Source organism: Gopherus evgoodei, chromosome 3 (assembly GCF_007399415.2).
Source record: "Gopherus evgoodei ecotype Sinaloan lineage chromosome 3, rGopEvg1_v1.p, whole genome shotgun sequence".
Taxonomy (NCBI): Eukaryota; Metazoa; Chordata; order Testudines; family Testudinidae; genus Gopherus; species Gopherus evgoodei.
Genome location: NC_044324.1, coordinates 218,877,042 through 218,896,432, shown reverse-complemented (window position 1 = coordinate 218,896,432; position 19,391 = coordinate 218,877,042). Strand labels below are relative to the sequence as shown.

Below are 19,391 nucleotides of genomic sequence, written 5' to 3'. Positions count from 1 at the left end.
ACAGCTCTAGCTTAGTTACACGCAAAACAATCTCTGTGTCCTCAAACACGAAAGTCCATAAAACAGAATGTGTAAAAAGTGTCCTGGATGCTAAAACAAATACAGATTGTAATTCTGTTACACCAGCCAGCCATGTCAGAGGAATCAGGTCAAAAGATGGATGGTTCAGGGGTAGGGAGCTAGCCTGACACTCATGAGATATGGGTTTAATTCTCTGACCCTCCCCATATTTTCTGTGTGACCTTGAGCGACTCACTTGGTCTTTCTGTGCCTCAGTTTCCCCACTGATACACTAAAGATAATAGCACCGGCCTACCTCACAGAGGTGTTGTGAGGATAAATACATCAGAGATTGCCAGGTGCTCAGACACTAGAGCTAGGGAAGTACCGGGGCTAGATGGCATTATGGAAACCCTTCTCTGTCTCTTACTGCTCTGGAATTACCTTTGCAGCCTCTGAAAGCAGAGCCCTGTGTTTTAAACAGGTCAAGGGCATATTTGACTTACTTCATGATCAGGATGTAAATGAAGTACATCAGCACTAGGACTAGGGACTCCCACCTGCAAACAAAGGCAGATGAGGGACAAATCACAGGAGAGCAGAGAGACGTCACCTGTGCCCGATGGCACTCCCTGCTTTAGTCATTCAGTAAACCCACATGGAAATGTTCAACCCACTGGACGTTGTACTGCCTACCCAGAAAGGGGACGAAGACATAGGCTGCGCACAAAGCACCGGGATTCTAACTCCTGCTCTGACCCTGCTTGGCAAAAAAATCAAAATCAACTAAAAAAAAAAATAAGGTAGTTGTGCGACCACTAAGCAACTTGGACATTTCAGGAAGGGCAGTCTGGGGCAAGGGGTGCAGTGGAGCAGGTGGAGATATTTTATGCCCACTTTGCACAGGGTGAATGTTGACACATGGTGCAAAGCAAATGGCGAATCAGGCCTATTGAGCTCCCAGAGCTGGTTTAAGAGTGCTACTGCTGCTGAGAAGAGACTGAACAAGAGGTAGCACCAGTTCCTTCCAGCTCTCTCTCCATGCTGTGGCTGCAGCTACACAGCTGAGCCAGCAGGCACTGGACAAGCAGCTCTGCATGATTTAAACTGCTAGTTAAATGTTATGAAATGATTTTTGTTGCAGTTTCTACTACAGAATGAAGGACATTAGTATTAAAATTAGACAGCCCCCGCATTTGATACTTCTCACTATGGAGTTTTCCCCCTACACCTCTAACCAGATCTTTACATTTTGTATAGGTTACTGTGACAAATCACTAGCCCCAGCAATAAGCATCACCACAGATCTCCACAATAAGACTCATTGTTCATTTTCTTTTAAGCTGAGCTGCGGCTTTTTGATCTCTCAGATTTAACACTGACCATTTTAATTCATTTTCCTTGTTTCTGACAGTCCAGTGCTCTGCTTCCTCGTTGACGTATTTCATTAAAAGGAAGCAGTTAAGTCTGATTTGCCCTCAAATTTAAATTTAGTTTAAAAAGAAAAGAAAAGAAAAAACCTCTGCAAAACTGGAAATGTCTCAATTATATTAAAAGTAAATATCCCAGGGGGAACAAATTAACCCGCCCCAACTCCGTGCAACGTTTGTAACCCAAACATTATAGAAAACCTGAAAATGAAGTTTAACTGACTATGAGCAAAAAGTTAAACTGACTAATGTCACTGTCCGATCTGAGAGACAGGCAGCAAACAGAGTAAACAGCTGAAAGTAAATTAGATTTTTCTATTTTCACCTTTACTAAGCTGTGGTGTTATTAATAACACAGGTAAATGCATTCATTTTAATATACAATTTTTAACTGGACTGTGCCCCTTTAATGCTATCTCAGGTCATTTTATTTTTAACACCATTACAAAGATACTTTTCTACCATTCAATTTCTTTTTAAAAGTTCAGCTGTTTGGACAAACTCAGGGAAGACATTTTGAAAGACTTTTCTAATGCTCATGTTTCATGGCATTTCTCCTCTGGCTTTCACTGCCCCTTCCCAGTTGCTCTGACCTCACCCTGGCAGCAGATCTCTGACTAAGGGCCATGCTGTATTGCCAGTTTGCCCACGTAGATACCACTGCCCTCTGGGGGAGTGTATGTGGGTGGACAGAGGGTTGCAGACCGACACTGCTGCCTCCTTGCATCAGTGGATGCTCTGAATGAACCTCTCCTGGGCATTCCTCCCTAGCTTAGAAAATGAGTTATGCCTGTCCACCTGCTAACTGGGTTTCCTGCTGAGCAGGAAATTGTTGCCTGAATTGCTCTGCAGAACTTTAGCGTTCCCCACCCTGATTTTTCAGCTCATGCAACATAATCAGAAAGTGACAGCTGGATACACTTACCAAGAAACAATTTCATCATAAATAAACTGTGGAGGAAATTAAAAAAAGGCACGTTATCCATGAAATGCGACAGCGTACATTAGAGCTGAAAATACCCTGTTACCTGAACACATGGCAAGGAGAGGCAGCATCATCTAGTGATCAGAGCGAGAGACAGAAGCATGAGGCCTAGGTACTACACGAGTGCTGTTTTTTTGAGCTCATTTAACTTCTCCGTCCCCGTCTGTCCCATCAGTAGAATGGGGATGACAGTCTTACTCAAGTGCTCTGAGATTTTGTATAAAAGGTGCATTCAGAGCAAGTGTCCAAAGGATGTGAGTAATTTAATGGCGGTAAAGCACATGATGTCATGTGGGAAACAGGGTGTCCCATGGAAATCATGTGATAAACATGTACCATTGGGAGTGTAGATCCTCAGCTGGTGTAAATCAGCATCATTCCAATGAAGTTAGTAAAGCTACATGTGTTTTACCCCAGCTAAGAATCTGGCCCAGGGCCTGATTTTCATAGGTGCTGAGCACAGGGTGACCAGACAGCAAATGTGAAAAATCAGGACGGGGGTGGGGGATAATAGGAGCTTATATAAGAAAAAGACCCAAAAATTAGGACATCTGGTCACCCTAGCTGAGCACCTACTTCTCTAACTCAACTCAAAACACTGGTGAAAATCAGGCCTCACAATAACACCCCACAAAATCTTCTGGGGCAGGGAACATGTCTGTCTCCGAGTGTTGTATCTTTCTGAGTAACAATAACATCATGTCACAAAAGTTGTTACATCTGACTTTTGTCAATTTATGCTTGGCTTCACTTTTTAAAGTAGAAACTTAAAGCTTAGCTTTTTCTAGTCACCACTAGATGGCCCTCATGTTCCATAGCTTATTTCCAACAGGGCCTCTGGGAGATGGGAGAGGAGAATGAAAGTGCCACTGGATATCGTGCTGGTAATAGTCAGCGGTGCCAGTCTTTCCATGCACTCTTACTTTAAATGGACATCTGCAATTTACTGGCTTCCCTGCTGATTCCTCACTGTCACCCCCAACCACAGGCCTCATTTCAAAATCGTTTTCAGCCAGTGGAACGGTATCACTTTGTAATGCGCCATGACAAGATGCTGTGGCAACACAATGTCAGGAAGATAGCTGGGCTTCCTTGGATTGCTTATCCTGAAGTCTTCTGCCAAAGTGCCTGCTTTCTCCATCCCTTGGCGTCATCTACCCTTCCTGTTCTGCCGAACAGTCACATCATGTAACGTACCTGACAGCTAGGAAAGAGGCCCCACGGTTTTTTCCCTTCAGCTAAATGTCAGACCACGGCTGTTGTTAGAATGTGACCCTGTCAAGTCCAGCACTGCGTAGGTGACATGCTTACAGTAACCTGGGACCAGGGCATCCTCCCAGAATAGCTGAGTGCCAACATGCCACCACGTCAATGCCAGAGCTGTACTTCTCTGGGCCATGTGGCCTGCAGCCTCAGTCCATAGCCACTCTACAACTTGACATCCCAGGAAATGACTGTGTGTTGTACTTGGTTTCAACTTTTATTAGATGGGGGGAAACTTTTGCTCAGCCATTCTAAAGCTTCATGGCTCTTTATTTGCCCTCATCTCTACACGACATGAAGAGAGAGAGTTTCATTAGGAAAACACCATCATGAAAAAGCACTATTATGGTACCAGAGAACCACCAAGGGAAAGAGAAACCCCAGTGAAACACCCCCTTAGCCTGCACACTCTGTAAAGAGCAAACCTCTCTTTCTTTGTAATGTACGCCAACAACATTGGTTATCAGACGATAACATGGCTGTGATATATCATGCACACCACAGGTTATTGCTCTACTCACCAGGGTTGTATGTGGCAACAACAATTTCAGGCTACGATGTTTTGGTGTGATAGGACACGCAAGCACGCACACTCATCTTTGTGAATAAAAATGAAAATAAGCTGTGGGCCACATGTTTTGGCCTAACAATTTTAACAGCGGCCCAGATCCTCAAAAGTATTTAGGTGCCTAACTCCCATGGGAATTGGTGGAAGGTATGAGCCTAAATACCTTTGAGGATTTGGGCTAGTGTCCCTTTAAAATTTGGAATTGTTGATTTTTTTCATTCTAATGCAGGATGAAGAATTGGAACAGTTTGAGAAATTAGATGTTGTTTTGCCAGGCTCTAATTAAAAGAAAGTCTTGGTGGATTTTTTATTTGGAAAGGAGTTATAGAGCCAACTCCTCAGCTGGTGTAAATGAAGCCAAGCCAGTTTTCATCTAACCCCTGGATTTTTAAGTGATTTAATGTTAAACCCATAACTTTAAAATATTCAGTATCAATGGGAACATATTTATTTGCCCACAGACACATATATGGTTAGGCAAAACAGTGGTGGAGCATTCACATCTATGAGAACATCACAGTCTATTTGTTAAAAAGAACATAGGATACCTTCCATACACAACATCATCCATTATAGAAGATCCCAAATTGTACTAACACTTAAGCATGTGCTTAAGTCCAATTTAAGTCAAAGGGACTTATTATAAATCACATACTTATGAGCTTTGCTTAGCAGGGATGGACTTATGTTCTTAAGTCCTTTGTTGAACTGAGACCTATATGTGATTGGACATTTCTTGTTTTTATACATTCAAGTCTTAAAATTAACAATCATATGGGATTTATTTATTCTAACCCAAGAAAATTTACTTCCTTCTTTCAATGATCAAGAAGCCCATTTTATCTCATAGAAAAAAGTGGCTAAGGGACCATTCAGATGACTGGTAGGGCAAGAATGATCAATTATAAGTGTAACAAGCCTGCATCTGTATTTTGTGAAATTTACTACTTTTCACTTTTCTTCTCTATGCCATTAATCTAGTTATTTTCATGGTTAATGTGAAATAAAGGTTCATTTCAGCATGACTGTGTCTTTGGAAGGCAAGAGAGAAACTGATTCACTTCAAATCACAGAGCAGCCACTAAAATGGACCATGTCATTATTAATGTCTGTCCTTAACTCATCTTGCGTGGGCCTGGGCCTGAAGACAATGCATTGTCTTAGCTCATCTCACAGGAGCGTGCTGACGCTGAACTCATTCTAGCAGGTATGTTCCTTGCGAAAGGAAGGTGCTACACAAGTACAATTTATGATCGGTACGATTTCAAGTCGGGAGCACAGCACTGAACTGGAACAGCCTCTAAAGACTGGGTGTGTGTGTGAAATCCTCATCTTGCTGAAGTAAATGGAAGTTTTGCCTTTTACTTCCGTGGGCCAGGATTTCACCCTGGGAGTTTACGCTAAGGAGGTTTCCATGTTCCTCTGCAACTGAGTGATACTATTTAAAATTCAGGCATTAAACACTACAGGATGGTGCGCTTAAGAGTGCTAACCTGATGCAAAACCTCAAAAGCAAAGAAATGAAAAGTTAAGCTACGTAACAGGACATCCCCTTTTTCCATTCACCAGTCAGCACAGAACAGTGGGCATCCCTTTGGTACAGTTCCGGGGCAGCACCCACTCGCTTCTGAGGTATAGGGGTCTGGAAAGCCAGCATCCCTTGTGGAGCAGAGTTAAGGTGATGGTGTATTCTTTGTCAGGTGGTTGTCTCTAGGTAGAAGTGGGGTCTCAGAGGGGAGGAAGGCAGGCTATGTATTTTAAGAACCAAACAAGTGCTGCCTCTGAAATCTGACTCTGTTTGACCTGTGACAAAGTTCCTCCTCCACCTTAGTGGGTCCTGCACTTATTGGCGGATTTGCTCACCTCACAGATTCACCCTGTGGGTCAGGAAACAGCCCAGAGACCTTCCCCTCTGGTAGAAGCCACAGTCCAGATCAATTCCTCCTGTGTTTGATCAGGAGTTGGGAGGTTTGCGGGGAACCCAGGCCCACCCTCTACTCTGGGTTCCAGCCCAGGGCCCTGTGGACTGCAGCTGTCTAGACTGCCTCCTGGTACAGTTGCGCGACAGCTACAACTCCCTGGGCTACTTCCCCATGGCCTCCTCCCAACACCTTCTTTGTCCTCACCACAGGACCTTCCTCCTGATGTCTGATAACGCTTGTACTTCTCAGTCCTCCAGCACTATGCCTACTCACTCTCAGCTTCTTGCATGCCTCTTGCTCCCAGTTCCTCACACGCACTTCCTCCCCTCTGGCCTGACTGGAGTGAGCCCTTTTATAGCATCAGAGGGGCCGTAATTAGAGTCAGGTGCTTAACAGCCTCACCTGACTCTTAGCAGGTTAATTGGAGTCAGGTGTTCTCATTAGCCTGGAGCAGTCCCTGCTCTGGTCACTCAGGGAATAGAAAACTGTTAATCCAGTGGCCAGGATATCTCCCTTCTACTACTCTGCTGTTCCCAACTGGCCTGGGTCTATCACAGACCTAACAAGGTCTTTTAATGCCACTGGAGAAAATGTCAAGCAGATGTCAAATATTTTAACTATTTTTCCTTTCTCCCCATTCCCCTTTACGTGCATTTAACAAATGGTAATTGACATAGCCCTATTGATAGCAAGGAGCTGCCAAGGATCAGGCTTGACTCTGGGCAAAGGTACAGAATTTAACCTGAGGCCCAGGAAGGAATGATAATATCCTAGTCCTTTGAAGTGAAGATCCCAAGGAACAGAACTTTTGTAGTTCTGTAGCCATGAAGAATAGCCCTCAGTGGAAGATATTTGTGAGGGAGAGAGAAGAAACCAGAAAGAAAAAGTAATATATACCTTGTTTACAGGTACCAGAGAGTTCTGTTTAATGATCTGTTTGAGCCCTGGTCTACACTATGAGTTTAGGTCAAATTTAGCAGGGTTACATCGATTTAATCCTGCACCTATCCACACGACGCTACTGTTTTTTTCGACATAAAGGGCTCTTAAAATCGATTTCTGTACTCCTCCCGTGACGAGAGGATTAGCGCTGAAATCGACCTTGCTGGGTCAAATTTGGGGTAGTGTGGGGATAGTGTAGTTGCAATTTGATGGTACTGGCCTCCAGAAGCTATCCCAGAGTGCTCCATTGTGACCACTCTGGACAGCGCTCTCAACTCAGATGCACTGGCTAAGTAGACAGGAAAAGGCCCACAAACTTTTGAATCTCATTTCCTGTTTGGCCAGAGTGGCAATCTGCAGGTAAGTGCAAATATCATCAGCAGAGGTGACCATGAAGGAGTCCCAGATTCGCAAAAGAGCTCCAGCATGGACCGAACGGGCAGTACGGGATCTGATCGCTGTATGAGGAGACGAATCTGTGCTGTTAGAACTCCGTTTCAAAAGACGAAATGCCCAACATTTGAAAAAATCTCCAAGGGCATGAAGGACAGAGGCTATAACAGGGACCTGCAGCAGTGCCACATGAAACTTCAAGAGTTGAGGGAAGCCTACCAAAAAAACAGAGAGCCAAATGGCCACTCCGGGTCAGAGCCCCAGACATGCCGCTTCTATGATGAGCTGCATGCCATTCTAGGCGGTGCAGCCACCACTACCCCAACCCTGTGCTTTGACTCCGTCAATGGAGTACCACGCAACAGGGATGCGGGTTTTGGGGACAAGGAAGATGATGATGAGGAGGCTGAAGATAGTTCACAGCAAGCAAGTAGAGAAGCCAGCAACTGTTTCTCACTCTGGAGCCAGTACCCCACGAACCCACCCAAGGCTGCCTCCTGGATGCGCCAGGCAGACAAGGGACTTCTGGTGAGTGTACCTTTCTAAATATTATACATGGTTTAAAAGCAAGCGTGTTTAATGATTAATTTGCCCAGGCATTCGCGGCCAGTACAGCTACTGGAAAGTCTGTTAATGTGTCGGGATGGAGCGGAAATCCTCCAGGGACATCTCCATAAAGCTTTCCTGGATGTCTCCCAAAGCCTTTGCAAAACGCTTCTGGGGAGGGCAACCTTATTCCATTCTCCACGGTAGGACACTTTACCACACCATGCCAGCAGTATGTAGTCTAGAATCATTGCATAACACAGCGTATGGTCCCGGTGTTTGCTGGCATTCAAACAGCATCGTTCTTTATCTCTCTGTGTTCTCCTCAGGAGAGTGATATCATTCCTGGTCATCTGGTTGAAATAGGGTGATTTTATTAATGGGACATTCAGAGATGCCTGTTCCTGCTGGGCTGTTTGCCTGTGGCTGTACAGAAACGTTCCCCGCTGTTAGCCACGCAGTGGAGGGAGGGGTGAAGTGATCATCCCAGAGAATTGGGTGTGTGTGTGGGGGGTTAGTTGGGTTTGTGCTGCACGTTAATCCAAAAACCGCAGCCCCTCCTTTTAAATTGCCAGTCCATTTTAAATGGCCAACCCAATGGCTGCTTGGTATGGGAAACGAGGGCACTGCTGTTTGAAACCATTCCCAGACATTATGAAGGTTAAAGAAGCCAAAAGACAGTGTCTTACCATGGCTGCCTGCAAGCCAAATTCTGTTGCCCTGCCCTGTGCGAGTGATCTCTCACACCAAACCGGCATACCCCAAAAGAGGCAAAATGCGACCTTGTATCGAATGCACATGTGTTCTGTAATGTTAACAGCAAGGTTTACCATGAGAGAGTCTATCCACTGTTCTCTAAAATGTGTCTTTTTAGTACCACTCTCCCTTTTTTTTCCTCCACCAGCTGCAAATGTTTCAATGCTCACAGTATCTTCTTCTTCCCAGAGGCTAGCGAAGATTAGAAGGCGGAAAAAACGCACTCTCGATGAAATGTTCTCTGAGCTCATGCAGTCCTCCTACACTGACAGAGCCCAGCAGAATGCGTGGAGGCAGACAATGTCAGAGTCCAGGAAAGCACAATATGTATGCGAGGACAGGTGACGGGCTGAAGATAATAAGTAGTGGGCTGAAGATGATAGGTGGCATCAGCTTACAGACAGAAGGCAAGAGGCAATACTGAGGCTACTATAGGAACAAACTGATATGCTCCAGCGTATGGTTAAGGTTCAGGAAAGGCAGCACGAGTACAGACCGCTGCTACAGCCCCTCTGTAACCAACTGCCCTCCTCCCCAAGTTCCATAGCCTCCTCACCCTGACGCCCAAGAATGCGATGGGGGGCCTCTGGGCACCCAACCACTCCACCCCAGAGGATTGCTCAAGCAACAGAAAACTGGCATTCAATAAATTTTAAAGTGCAGTATGGCCTTGTCCTTCCCTTCTTCCCCACCCCGCCTGGTGCTTCCCTCCTCCCCCACCCTTCCCGGGTGGCAGTTATTCCCCTATTTGTGTGAGGAATTAAGAAAGAATGCATGAATATGAAGCAACAATGACTTTATTGCCTCTTCAAGCGGTGATTGAAGTGGGGAGGAGAGGGTGGCTAGCTTACAGGGAAGCAGAGTGAACCACGTGGGGAGGGGGTCATCAAGGAGAAACAAACAGAACGTTCACACCGTAGCCTGGCCAGGCATGAAACTGGTTTTCAAAGCTTCTCTGATGTGCACCACACCCTCCTGTACTCTGCTAACCGCCATGGTGTCTGGCTGTGCGTAATCAGCTGCCAGGCGATTTGCCTCAACCTCCCACCCCACCATAAATGTCCCCCCTTACTCTCACAGATATTGTGAAGCACACAGCAAGCTGTAATAACAATGGGAATATTGATTTCACTGAGGTCTATCCAAGTCAGTAAACTGCACCAGCATGCTTTTAAATATTCAAATGCACATTCTACCACCATTCTGCACTTGCTCAGCCTATAGCTGAACAGCTCCTGACTATTGTCCAGGCTGCCTGTGTATGGCTTCATGAGCCATGCCATTAAAGGGTACGCTGGGCCCCCAAGGATAACTACAGGCATTTCAACATCCTCAACAGTTATTTTCTGGTCTGGGAAGAAAGTCTCTTGCTGCAGCTTTTGAAACAGACCAGAGTTCCTGAAGAGGTGAGTGTCATGTACCTTTCCCGGCCATCCCATGTTTATGTTGGTGAAACGTCCCTTGTGATCCACCAGTGCTCGCAGCACCATTGAAAAGTACCCCTTTCGGCTGATGTACTCACTGCCTTGGTGCTCCAGTGCCAAGATAGGGATATGGGTTCCATCTATCGCCCCACCACAGTTAGGGAATTCCACTGCAGCAAAGCCATCCACTCTGACCTGCACATTTTCCAGAGTCACTACCCTTGATAGCAGCAGCTTTTTGATTGCGTTGGCTACTTGGATCACAGCAGCCCCCACAGTAGATTTGCCCACTCCAAACTGATGCTCGACTGACCGATACCTGTCTGGCATTGCAAGCTTCCACCGGGCTATTGCCACTCACCTGTGAATTGTGAGGGTTGCTCTCATCCTGATATTCTTGCGCTTCAGGGCAGGGGAAAGCAAGTCACAAAGTGCTATGAAAGTGCCTTAAGCATGTGAAAGTTTTGCAGCCACTGGGAATCATCCCAGAAATGTAACACTATGTAGTCCCACCAGTCTGTGCTTGTTTCCTGGGCCCAGAATCAGCATTCCACAGCATGAACCTGCCCCATTAACAACATGATGTCCACATTGCCGGGGCCGGTACTTTGAGAGACGTCTGTGTCCATGTCTTCATCACTCTCGTCACCACACCCGGTTTTGCTTTTGCAGATTCTGGTTCTGCATATACTGCAGGATAATGCATGTGGTGTTTACAGTGCTCATAATTGCCACGGTGATCCGAGCGGGCTCCATGCTTGCTGTCCTATAGCGTCCGTGCTGAAAAAAGGCGCAAAACGATTGTCTGCTGTTGCTCTGATGGAGAGAGGGGCGACTGATGACATGGCTTATAGGGTTGGCTTACAGGGAATTAAAATCAACAAAGAGGGTGGGTTTGAATCAAGGAAAAACACACACCATTGTCATATAGAATGACCCCCTCAGGGATTGAACTCAAAACCCTGGGTTTAGCAGGCCAATACTCAAACCACTGTGCTAGCTCTCCCCCCATTATTCAGAAGGAGGGAGGGGGAGAGCAAATTAATACAAATGAATCCAAAACAAATCTGGTCTCTCCCTTGTTTTGATCCACTCCATCTCTCTTATATATCTTAGGCTGGCAGCAGACAGTGCAGTACGACTGCTAGCCATTGTCATCTCCTGGCTGCTCATCAGAAGACGGTGCAGTAGGTCTCCATGAGACGAAACTTAAAAAGAGAATGAGCTGGAGACACTCTCATTTATGTCCAGGCGCCCCTGACAGACCTCACCAAGGTCTGCCAGGAGCAGCCATGTCTGCCCAGGTGCCCCTGACCGAGCTCACCGAGGTCGGCTAAAAGAGCACCCAGGAGACGACGACGGAATCATAGATTATTAGGGTTGGAAGGGATGTCAGGATATCATCTAGTCCAACCCCCTGCTTAAAGCAGGACCAATCCCCAAATCGCCCCCTCAAGGACTGAACTCACAAATCTGGGTTTAGCAGGCCAATGCTCAAACCACTACCAGTTGTAATGCCAAAAGGCAATGAGCTACTGCTGTGTAGCAATGCAGTCCCACATCTACCAGCACCCAGGAGATGTACGGTGATGGTGAGCTTAGTGGGCTCCATGCTTGCCGTGGTATGGCGTCTGCATGGGTAACCCAGGAAAAAAGGCTCGAAATGATTGTCTGCCGTTGCTTTCACGGAGGGAGGAAGGGGGTGGGGGCCTGACGACATGTACACAGAACCACCCGTGACAATGTTTTTGACCCATCAGACATTGGGATCTCAACCCAGAATTCCAATGGGCGGCAGAGACTGCAGGAACTGTGGCATAGCCAACCATAGTGCAATGCTCCAGAAGTTGATGCTAGCCTCGGTACTGTGGACGCACTCTGACGAGTTAATGGTCTTAATGGTCTCAAGTGGGGACACACACAATCGACTGTATAAAATCGATTTCTAAAAAACTGACTTCTATAAATGCGACCTAATTTCGTAGTGTAGTTTCTTGCTATATACCTAGTTTAAGGAATATGCTAGATATGACACAAAAAGGTATGATTGTATGAGGCCACTGTTAGGATGCCGAGAAGCATCCAAAAATAAAGCTGCCAAGCCCTGTGAGCAGAAAGATCACTGGAAAGTTTTTTAAAAAAAAAACAAACAAAAAAAACCCACCTCCTCCCCTGACTGATTTGCAGCTGTTCTGCAAATGAAACACAAAATCTAAACACTATGAGGTTAGAAGCAAAGCGGCTTTTGATAGCCACACTTCCTTTGGATGAAAAATAAACAAATAAATAAATGGAACGGCTGGGATGTTGCATATGTGCCTTTCTGCCCTTGGGAGGTAATTTTTTACAATATATGGGGTTGTTGGTTTATTGTTCAAAAAGCCACTTTCTCGTGCTTCATTATTCTCAAGCCCTGGAAGTAACAAAGCTGCCTTTGTTGGTTTCACACATCATTGCTGTCAATTACATTGCTTTTATTCTTGCCTGGGTGTGGAGATATGAATTAGATTGAAGACAAGCTATTTTTCATACATTGCAGAAGGCTGACCTTGCAGTGTTGAGATTACAAAGCACAAACAAGTTGAGGCAAACTCTGCTGGAAGTCTCAGGGGGAGGGACTAGCTATGCACATGGAATATGTACCCAGTATGCAGGCACACACATGCTAACGGCAAATTACAGCCAGGAAACTTTAATGTTGCCTAGTTACAGTCACACAAATTCTGGAATTGCAACCGTTCATCTTCTCACCACAACTTGACCTTACAAATGTATTAAAGTGAACACAAGAAGATTTCACTCTCCCTTTCCCCTATTTAGTAGAGAATCATTTATTTTAGGCAACGTATCCAAGACAACAGTAATGTATAGATGAAAACAACATTTATGCAACATGCAGCTTTGCTCTGGGAAATGTAGCCTTTGCATTTCCTGACTTTGTGCAAGTTTGGATGAAAATGTGCCATTTAAGTGCTGTCGTTTTCACATTTCAATTCTTATGCTAGCATTGTTTCCATTTGTGGCCTGATTTTCAGCCATTCTGAGCACCTACACTTCCCACAGCACATGATGGGAGCTGAACAGGGAGCATAGTTGATAACCAGGCCGCTGGCTTCTAAATCCATGGTTAGGGTGCTATACAAGTGGCCTGATTTTCACAACTGCTAAATATTTTGGAGAATTATAATGATTGGTCACAAGGTGTTATCAATGAAATCATCTTGCAACCTCACCAGTAGGGTTTGGCACTAGTACCCACTAAATCCTATGAGTCTGTGTGCATGTATATGACGCATAGTAACGTTTTGTATTCATGAATTGATTTCCTTCCCACAGGGGCAAAGCGTGTCCCTTCTTGAGTATGGAGGGCTTCCTGGTAGCAGAGCCAGAGGACCAAGGGGATGGGGGGGGGAAATGACTCAAATTTGAGGTAGGAAATGAACTGATCCTTCCATCCTCTCCCCACATAGGGAAACAAATCAGGACTAAGCACCCACTCCATGGCCTGACTGGAGGCCCGAGCTCTGGGAGTATGTCTACACTGCAGTGGGAAGCAAGCCTCCCAGCCTGGGTAGACCGACTTGTGCTAGTGGGACCTGTGCTCGTGCATTTCTGGGGGCATGAAGGGTCCAAGCTTGGGTGGCAAGCCCAAGCCTCCACTGGTGACACAACATCCACACAGCAATTTTCAGTGGGCTAATGTGAGCCCCACTAGCACAAGTCTGTCTATCTGGGCTGGGAGGCTCTCTCCCAGCTGCAGTATAGATGTACTGTGGGTTTCAGAGTTACCACCCCATTGAGATGAATAGGGCTGTTCACTCCTCTCAGAGCTACTGTTTCATGCTCTCTGCAGACTCAGGCGAGCACTGCTGTATCAATACACCTGTGTTGCATTTTAAGCTTTCCTCTACAACCAGGAAGGCTAGAAGCAGCCTTTTTTTAAAAAAAAAGATGTTTGGCTGTGACATGACTCCTGGAGCCAGGGTACAAGATTATAGTGCCTATGTCTTAATCTGTCCCCAGTGACAATCCTGATGAGGACTATAGGAGACACTTAGGTTTCCTGAGCAGAAGCACCATCATAATAGCCTTCAAAAACTTACCACAATGAGCGCAACAACAGACAGTGTGTAGTAGGTTGAATCTCGCAGCAGACTCCACGATGACAGTGCAATCACCTGAGAAAATATGCAAAAAGGAGGAGTGAGCCAAGCTCTCCTCATCACAAGTTCTCTATGTCAAAGGATGGACTGTCATTTCATAGTGCAAGCTGGCCCCACACATTAACACGTGACATGGGAAATCCAAGTTTAGGAATGCATTGCGTTTCTGAGAGCGCTGTCCAGAGGCACAGAAAGGCCAGAGGTGAGACTGAATCTCTGGCACCTAAAGGTGGCAAAGTCATGGTAATGGACAGCACTTGCATTGCTTATCCAGGCTCACATTCTACTCTCAGTTACTTCTAGGCAGCTCTAATCATCCCTGTGCATCAGTAGGTTTTTTAATAGCTGTAACTGAAGGCAGAACTTGGGCCCAAATCGTTTGGTTAGGAGAAAGTCACAGTTCTAGAGTCCTGTAGGATGGGTGGGTGGTAGAGGGAGTGAGTGCCCAATCCTTTGAGGTATTGATCGTCTGTTAAAAACTTTGCAAGCCCCCTGAGAGAGCTTTTGGCAGCCTGTGTGACGGGCTCCGCACCACACAATATCCGATTTTAAAGGGGAAATGCAGGGAATGTTTATATTTTAAATGGAAAGGCATACAGATAGAAAACTGGGAGGATGCAGGGGGCCCTGGTTCTCTGCTGCCTCCCAGCCTGCAGAGCCATTTACATGAGAGCTTCTCAACCTTTTTGGGCTCAGGACCCATTTGAGGGCCTGTTGCAAGCCAGTAAATAGACTGGAGGTGGGGTGTTGGGTCCTGGCCCCAGGGGGCGCAGCGGGAGGCCTGGGCGTCTTTGTTGCAGATCCCACCCTGCAGTCTCCCCGCAGCAGCGAATCCTGCAGTTCCAGTCCTGTAGGGCTGGTTGGGCTCGGCCCCTCACTCTGGGTGTTGCAACCTCTGTGGTTGCAGGTGCTGCTTAGATTTGGCCTTGAACTCCCTTGTGTGTGGGGGTAGCTGGACCAAATCTGTGTGAGTACAGTTGTGACCTGGTGCGTGGGCTCACAGTGCCGCTCACTCAAGTTTGACCCAGCTCCCTAGCCCCGCATCTTCCAGACTGAGGGATGGTTGGGCCAAATCTGAGTGGTGCTGTAACCCTGCAGAAGCCAACACCCAGAGTAGGGAGCTGAGCCCAGCCAATCCGGCAGGACCGGAGCCATTGCGTGAACCTTTTGAAATGTTCTGCTTCCCCACCCCAATTTTGGGTGGTGATCCATGGATTGAGAAACGCAGACCAACACTGTACAGAAAGCACCTCCCACCTGGGATCTCCAAGTATTCACCAATTAACTTCAAAAGAGACCTGTGAGGAAGTCTACTTGTCATTTTGTGAAGAGCCCACAAAAAGAGTTTTGCTCCAATGCATCTGAGATGCAGCACAGCTCCTAATGCAGTGTGGAGAGGAGCTGCCTTTTGTAGATCTCTGAAAATGCACCATGCTGGGCATTTTGGTGGTGTGCTGCCAAACACCTTCAGACACACACGATTGGTGCAAAACAGTCAACTAGTTATACACTCTGGATGGGATTTTCAAAAGGATGCAAGTGATTTAGGCACACAAGGCACAGCAAAAGTCAATGGGATTCAGGAGCACAACTATCAGTGGCAGTCAATCTGATCTGTGCTTCTAAAAGTCATTTAGACACTTTGAAAATCACAACCACTCTTCACAAACTTTTGCAAACCAACAGAGTTTGAAGTCCTGGACAGCAAAACTCTCTTTTCTTATTTTTTTCCTACTTTTTTTATTACCCCTGTCTCTCTCTTTAAAAAAAAACACTTAGGAAATCTCATACAAAATACTGTGTTATGGTCGCAAAGTTAAGCACTGAAAAATCAGGAAATGCTAAAGTAACATAACCTTAACTCTGCCCCTTAGTGCATATCTCGTACTATTTAGTCTTGAATTGCATGGTCACATATGCAAGTAGTACCATATAATATGAGATGACTTTTCCTACACACTTAGATAGTTAAGTAGACTCTCGTAGGACTGTGTATTATGACTTTGAGTAGGACAGGAAAACAGAAGTCATGAAAGTCAGAGTTTAAGGCCAAATAGAACACCATATGATTTAGTCTGACCTCCTATATATCACAGGCCACCACCACCCAACAACCAAAATTACACCAAACTGTTACAGCCCAAAGAAGACTACACTATCATGTGCCACAGGCAAAGAATACGAGGGACTATGTTGCACCAATGCCAGAGGTCCCCCCAGTGGCAGGGAGCTGACTGAATGAGATACATCCAGATAAATCCTGACAAGTGATTTACACCCCTGGCTGCAAAGGAAGGTGAAACCTCCCCCTCCCCCTCAAGGTCACTGCCAATCTAACACAGGGAGAAATTCCTTCCTGACCCCACACTTAGCAACCACTTAGACTCTGAGCATGTGAGCGAGAACCAGCCAGCCAAGCACCCTAGGGACAGAATGCTTGGTGCCACCTCACAGCACTGGCCCTGTCCAGGTCCCATCTCCAACATGGCCATCTCTAATGATTCAGAGGAAGGAGACCCAATACAGAGTACACTATATGTCTGGGGGGAGGAATTCCATCTTGACCTCTCCAGGTGTCTGGCTGAAACCCTGAAATATGAGCTTTCAGGAACAGAAGGTGTAAACTGGAAGTGAGACCGAGGGCTGTTGAGCCCTGCCACCTACCATCACAAGCAATCAGGACATACAATCACATTCATAAATTTGTCTAGCTTGCTCTTAAAATGAATTAAGTTGTTGCCCCCACAACTCCTATTAGGAGGCTGTTCTAGAACCTCATTCCTCTGATGGGTAGCAACCTTCTAATTTCCAGCCTCAATTTGTCCCTGTCTATTTGTTCTTGTGCCAACATTTTTTTTTAGCTTAAATAGCTCTCACTTTCCGTAGTGTTTAGAGAGAGCAATCGTATTTCCCCCTCATCGGCCTTCTTTTAGCTAGGTTAAACAAGTCATGTTTTTCCAGTCTCATCAGATCAACTCTTCATTCCTCTGGTCATCCTAGTAGCTCTTCTGTATCTGTTTGTTTGAATTCATTTCTCCTGAACATGGGTGACCAGAGCTGTACACAGCATTCCAGTTGAGATCTTACCAGTGCCACATAAAAAGGTATTAGTACTTCTGTATCTCTACTGGAAATGCCTTGCCTGATACATCCTAGGATCCTATTTGCCTTTTCCACCATTGCATGATGTTGGTGGCTCATAATGATCCTGTGTTCCACCAACACACCCAGGTCTGTCTTCTCCTCTGTTGCCCCAGCTTGTGGGAGAAATTCTTATTATTAGATCCTAAGTGCATGACCTTAGTATTGAATTTCATCTCATTTCTGTGACTCTGGTCTTCAAGGTCATCCAGCTATTCCTGTATAATATTCTGATCCTCCTCTGTATTGACAATACTTCCCAACTTCATATCATCCACCAATGATTTGCTGTTAATAAAGTCATGTATATGAAATGAACACAGTATACAATATCTATAGGTGCTACATATTAGTATATAGGATGGAGTAACAGTGAAAATTTGCTACAGATACAGACTACATAGAATCTCATTGATTTCAATGGAGCTCCATGAGATGCAACAGTTTGTTTTCCATCAGAGAGCAGGCTGCAGAATTGGGAGCCAAGTTTGCAGGGATATTAGCTTGTCATTGACTGCCTCGGTCTCTGAATTAAACCTAATTAAGTCTGCAAAGTACCTGGCTACAGAGTTAAATTAGAAGACACCTAAAACATTAAAGCTAGATAAATTCCAGTTAGAAACAAGGCACACATTTTTAACAGTCAGACAAATCATCGTGCGCAGTGAAGGGGTAACTGGGTGAAATTCTCTGGCCTATGTTATCCAGGTGATCAGACTAGGTGATCTAATGAAGCATAACAACTCGGAAGTTATGAGATGATATCAACACAATAACAACTGAATGAGTTAATCTGGAAATATCTAAATCAAGTCCTTAGAATAGGGATTACTTACCTTAGAAGGCGGTTGAATGTAAGATTCAATTCTCGAGCAACACACACATTTTCAAACCATGTGCAAGGTCACTGAAAATATTTTTATAATATTTCTCAGAAACAGAAAAGCCTTTCTTTAGCTAGGTCGCACTGGATGAACATACTTGGGGAAAGATCAGATATACCACCAAGTCTTATACTCAGAATCTCCTTTTCGCAAGGCTTACATTTAAAGCAGCATAACTCTGTTACAATCAGAATTACAGTCCAAAGGCAAAAATCAGTGGAATGATCCCTATAACACTAGGCTCTCACATTTTTGACTGAGCTATTAGTATTTTAGCTTTCATAGTTCATCCATTCTCCTGAGCTTTGGACATGTACTGGATGGTTATTTAAACCTCTAACATAAGATAAAGACTAGCAATGCAAATGTTCTGTTTTGAGATCTCCTTAGGAGAACTCTGCAATATGCATGCACAATGGCTGCCATGAAAAAAGCAACATTTGTCAACAGTTATTTCACACTGCAGTATTTCCCTGTCTCGCTCAGTGGTCATTGCTGGCAAACATTGACTTTAAATGGGGACCACTGCATTCAAGTGGTTGCATTCAATTTTAGAACTGTGAGAAGGGATTCTTTGAACTTCCGAAGGCCACGTGGTGCCATTAGACACAGGTCTGTGATGGAGGTGGGGGCATCGCTGTACAAGCGCAGGGGTAGTTCTGATAGACATTGTTAGAGGAAGTCATTACTCCACAGACATGGTCTGGCTTTCTGCCTGCCCATTTCTGGGTGAGGCAGCATCTTTCTAATGCTCTCTTCTGGCCTTAAAAATATGACTAAAATTGTGAGAGGTGACGATTCTGTGTACAGGACACAATGAACACACATTACTAAAATATATACATGAAAGACAACCATGATCCATGAAGACAGAAGGCTAATTTAGTTCTTGACTTTCTTAACTAAGAGCACTGATGGGGTGAATGACAAATTCTCATACAGTTGTTAACTTCTTCAATCAGCTAAAGTTTAAC

At 45.2% G+C, this 19,391-nt stretch overlaps 1 protein-coding gene across 2 annotated transcripts in view; it reads right to left on the bottom strand.

Annotated features, from left to right (window-relative positions):
• SLC24A3 (solute carrier family 24 member 3) overlaps positions 1-19,391 on the bottom strand; it is a 355,771-nt gene that overhangs the window by 38,058 nt on the left and 298,322 nt on the right. For both annotated transcript variants that reach the window (XM_030558108.1, XM_030558109.1), the window contains exons 7-9: positions 14,333-14,407; positions 2,356-2,381; positions 507-560 (exon numbers count right to left, since the gene is read on the bottom strand). In XM_030558108.1, coding sequence (XP_030413968.1) covers positions 507-560; positions 2,356-2,381; positions 14,333-14,407 — 155 coding nt within the window. The remainder of the gene's footprint in view (positions 1-506; positions 561-2,355; positions 2,382-14,332; positions 14,408-19,391) is intronic.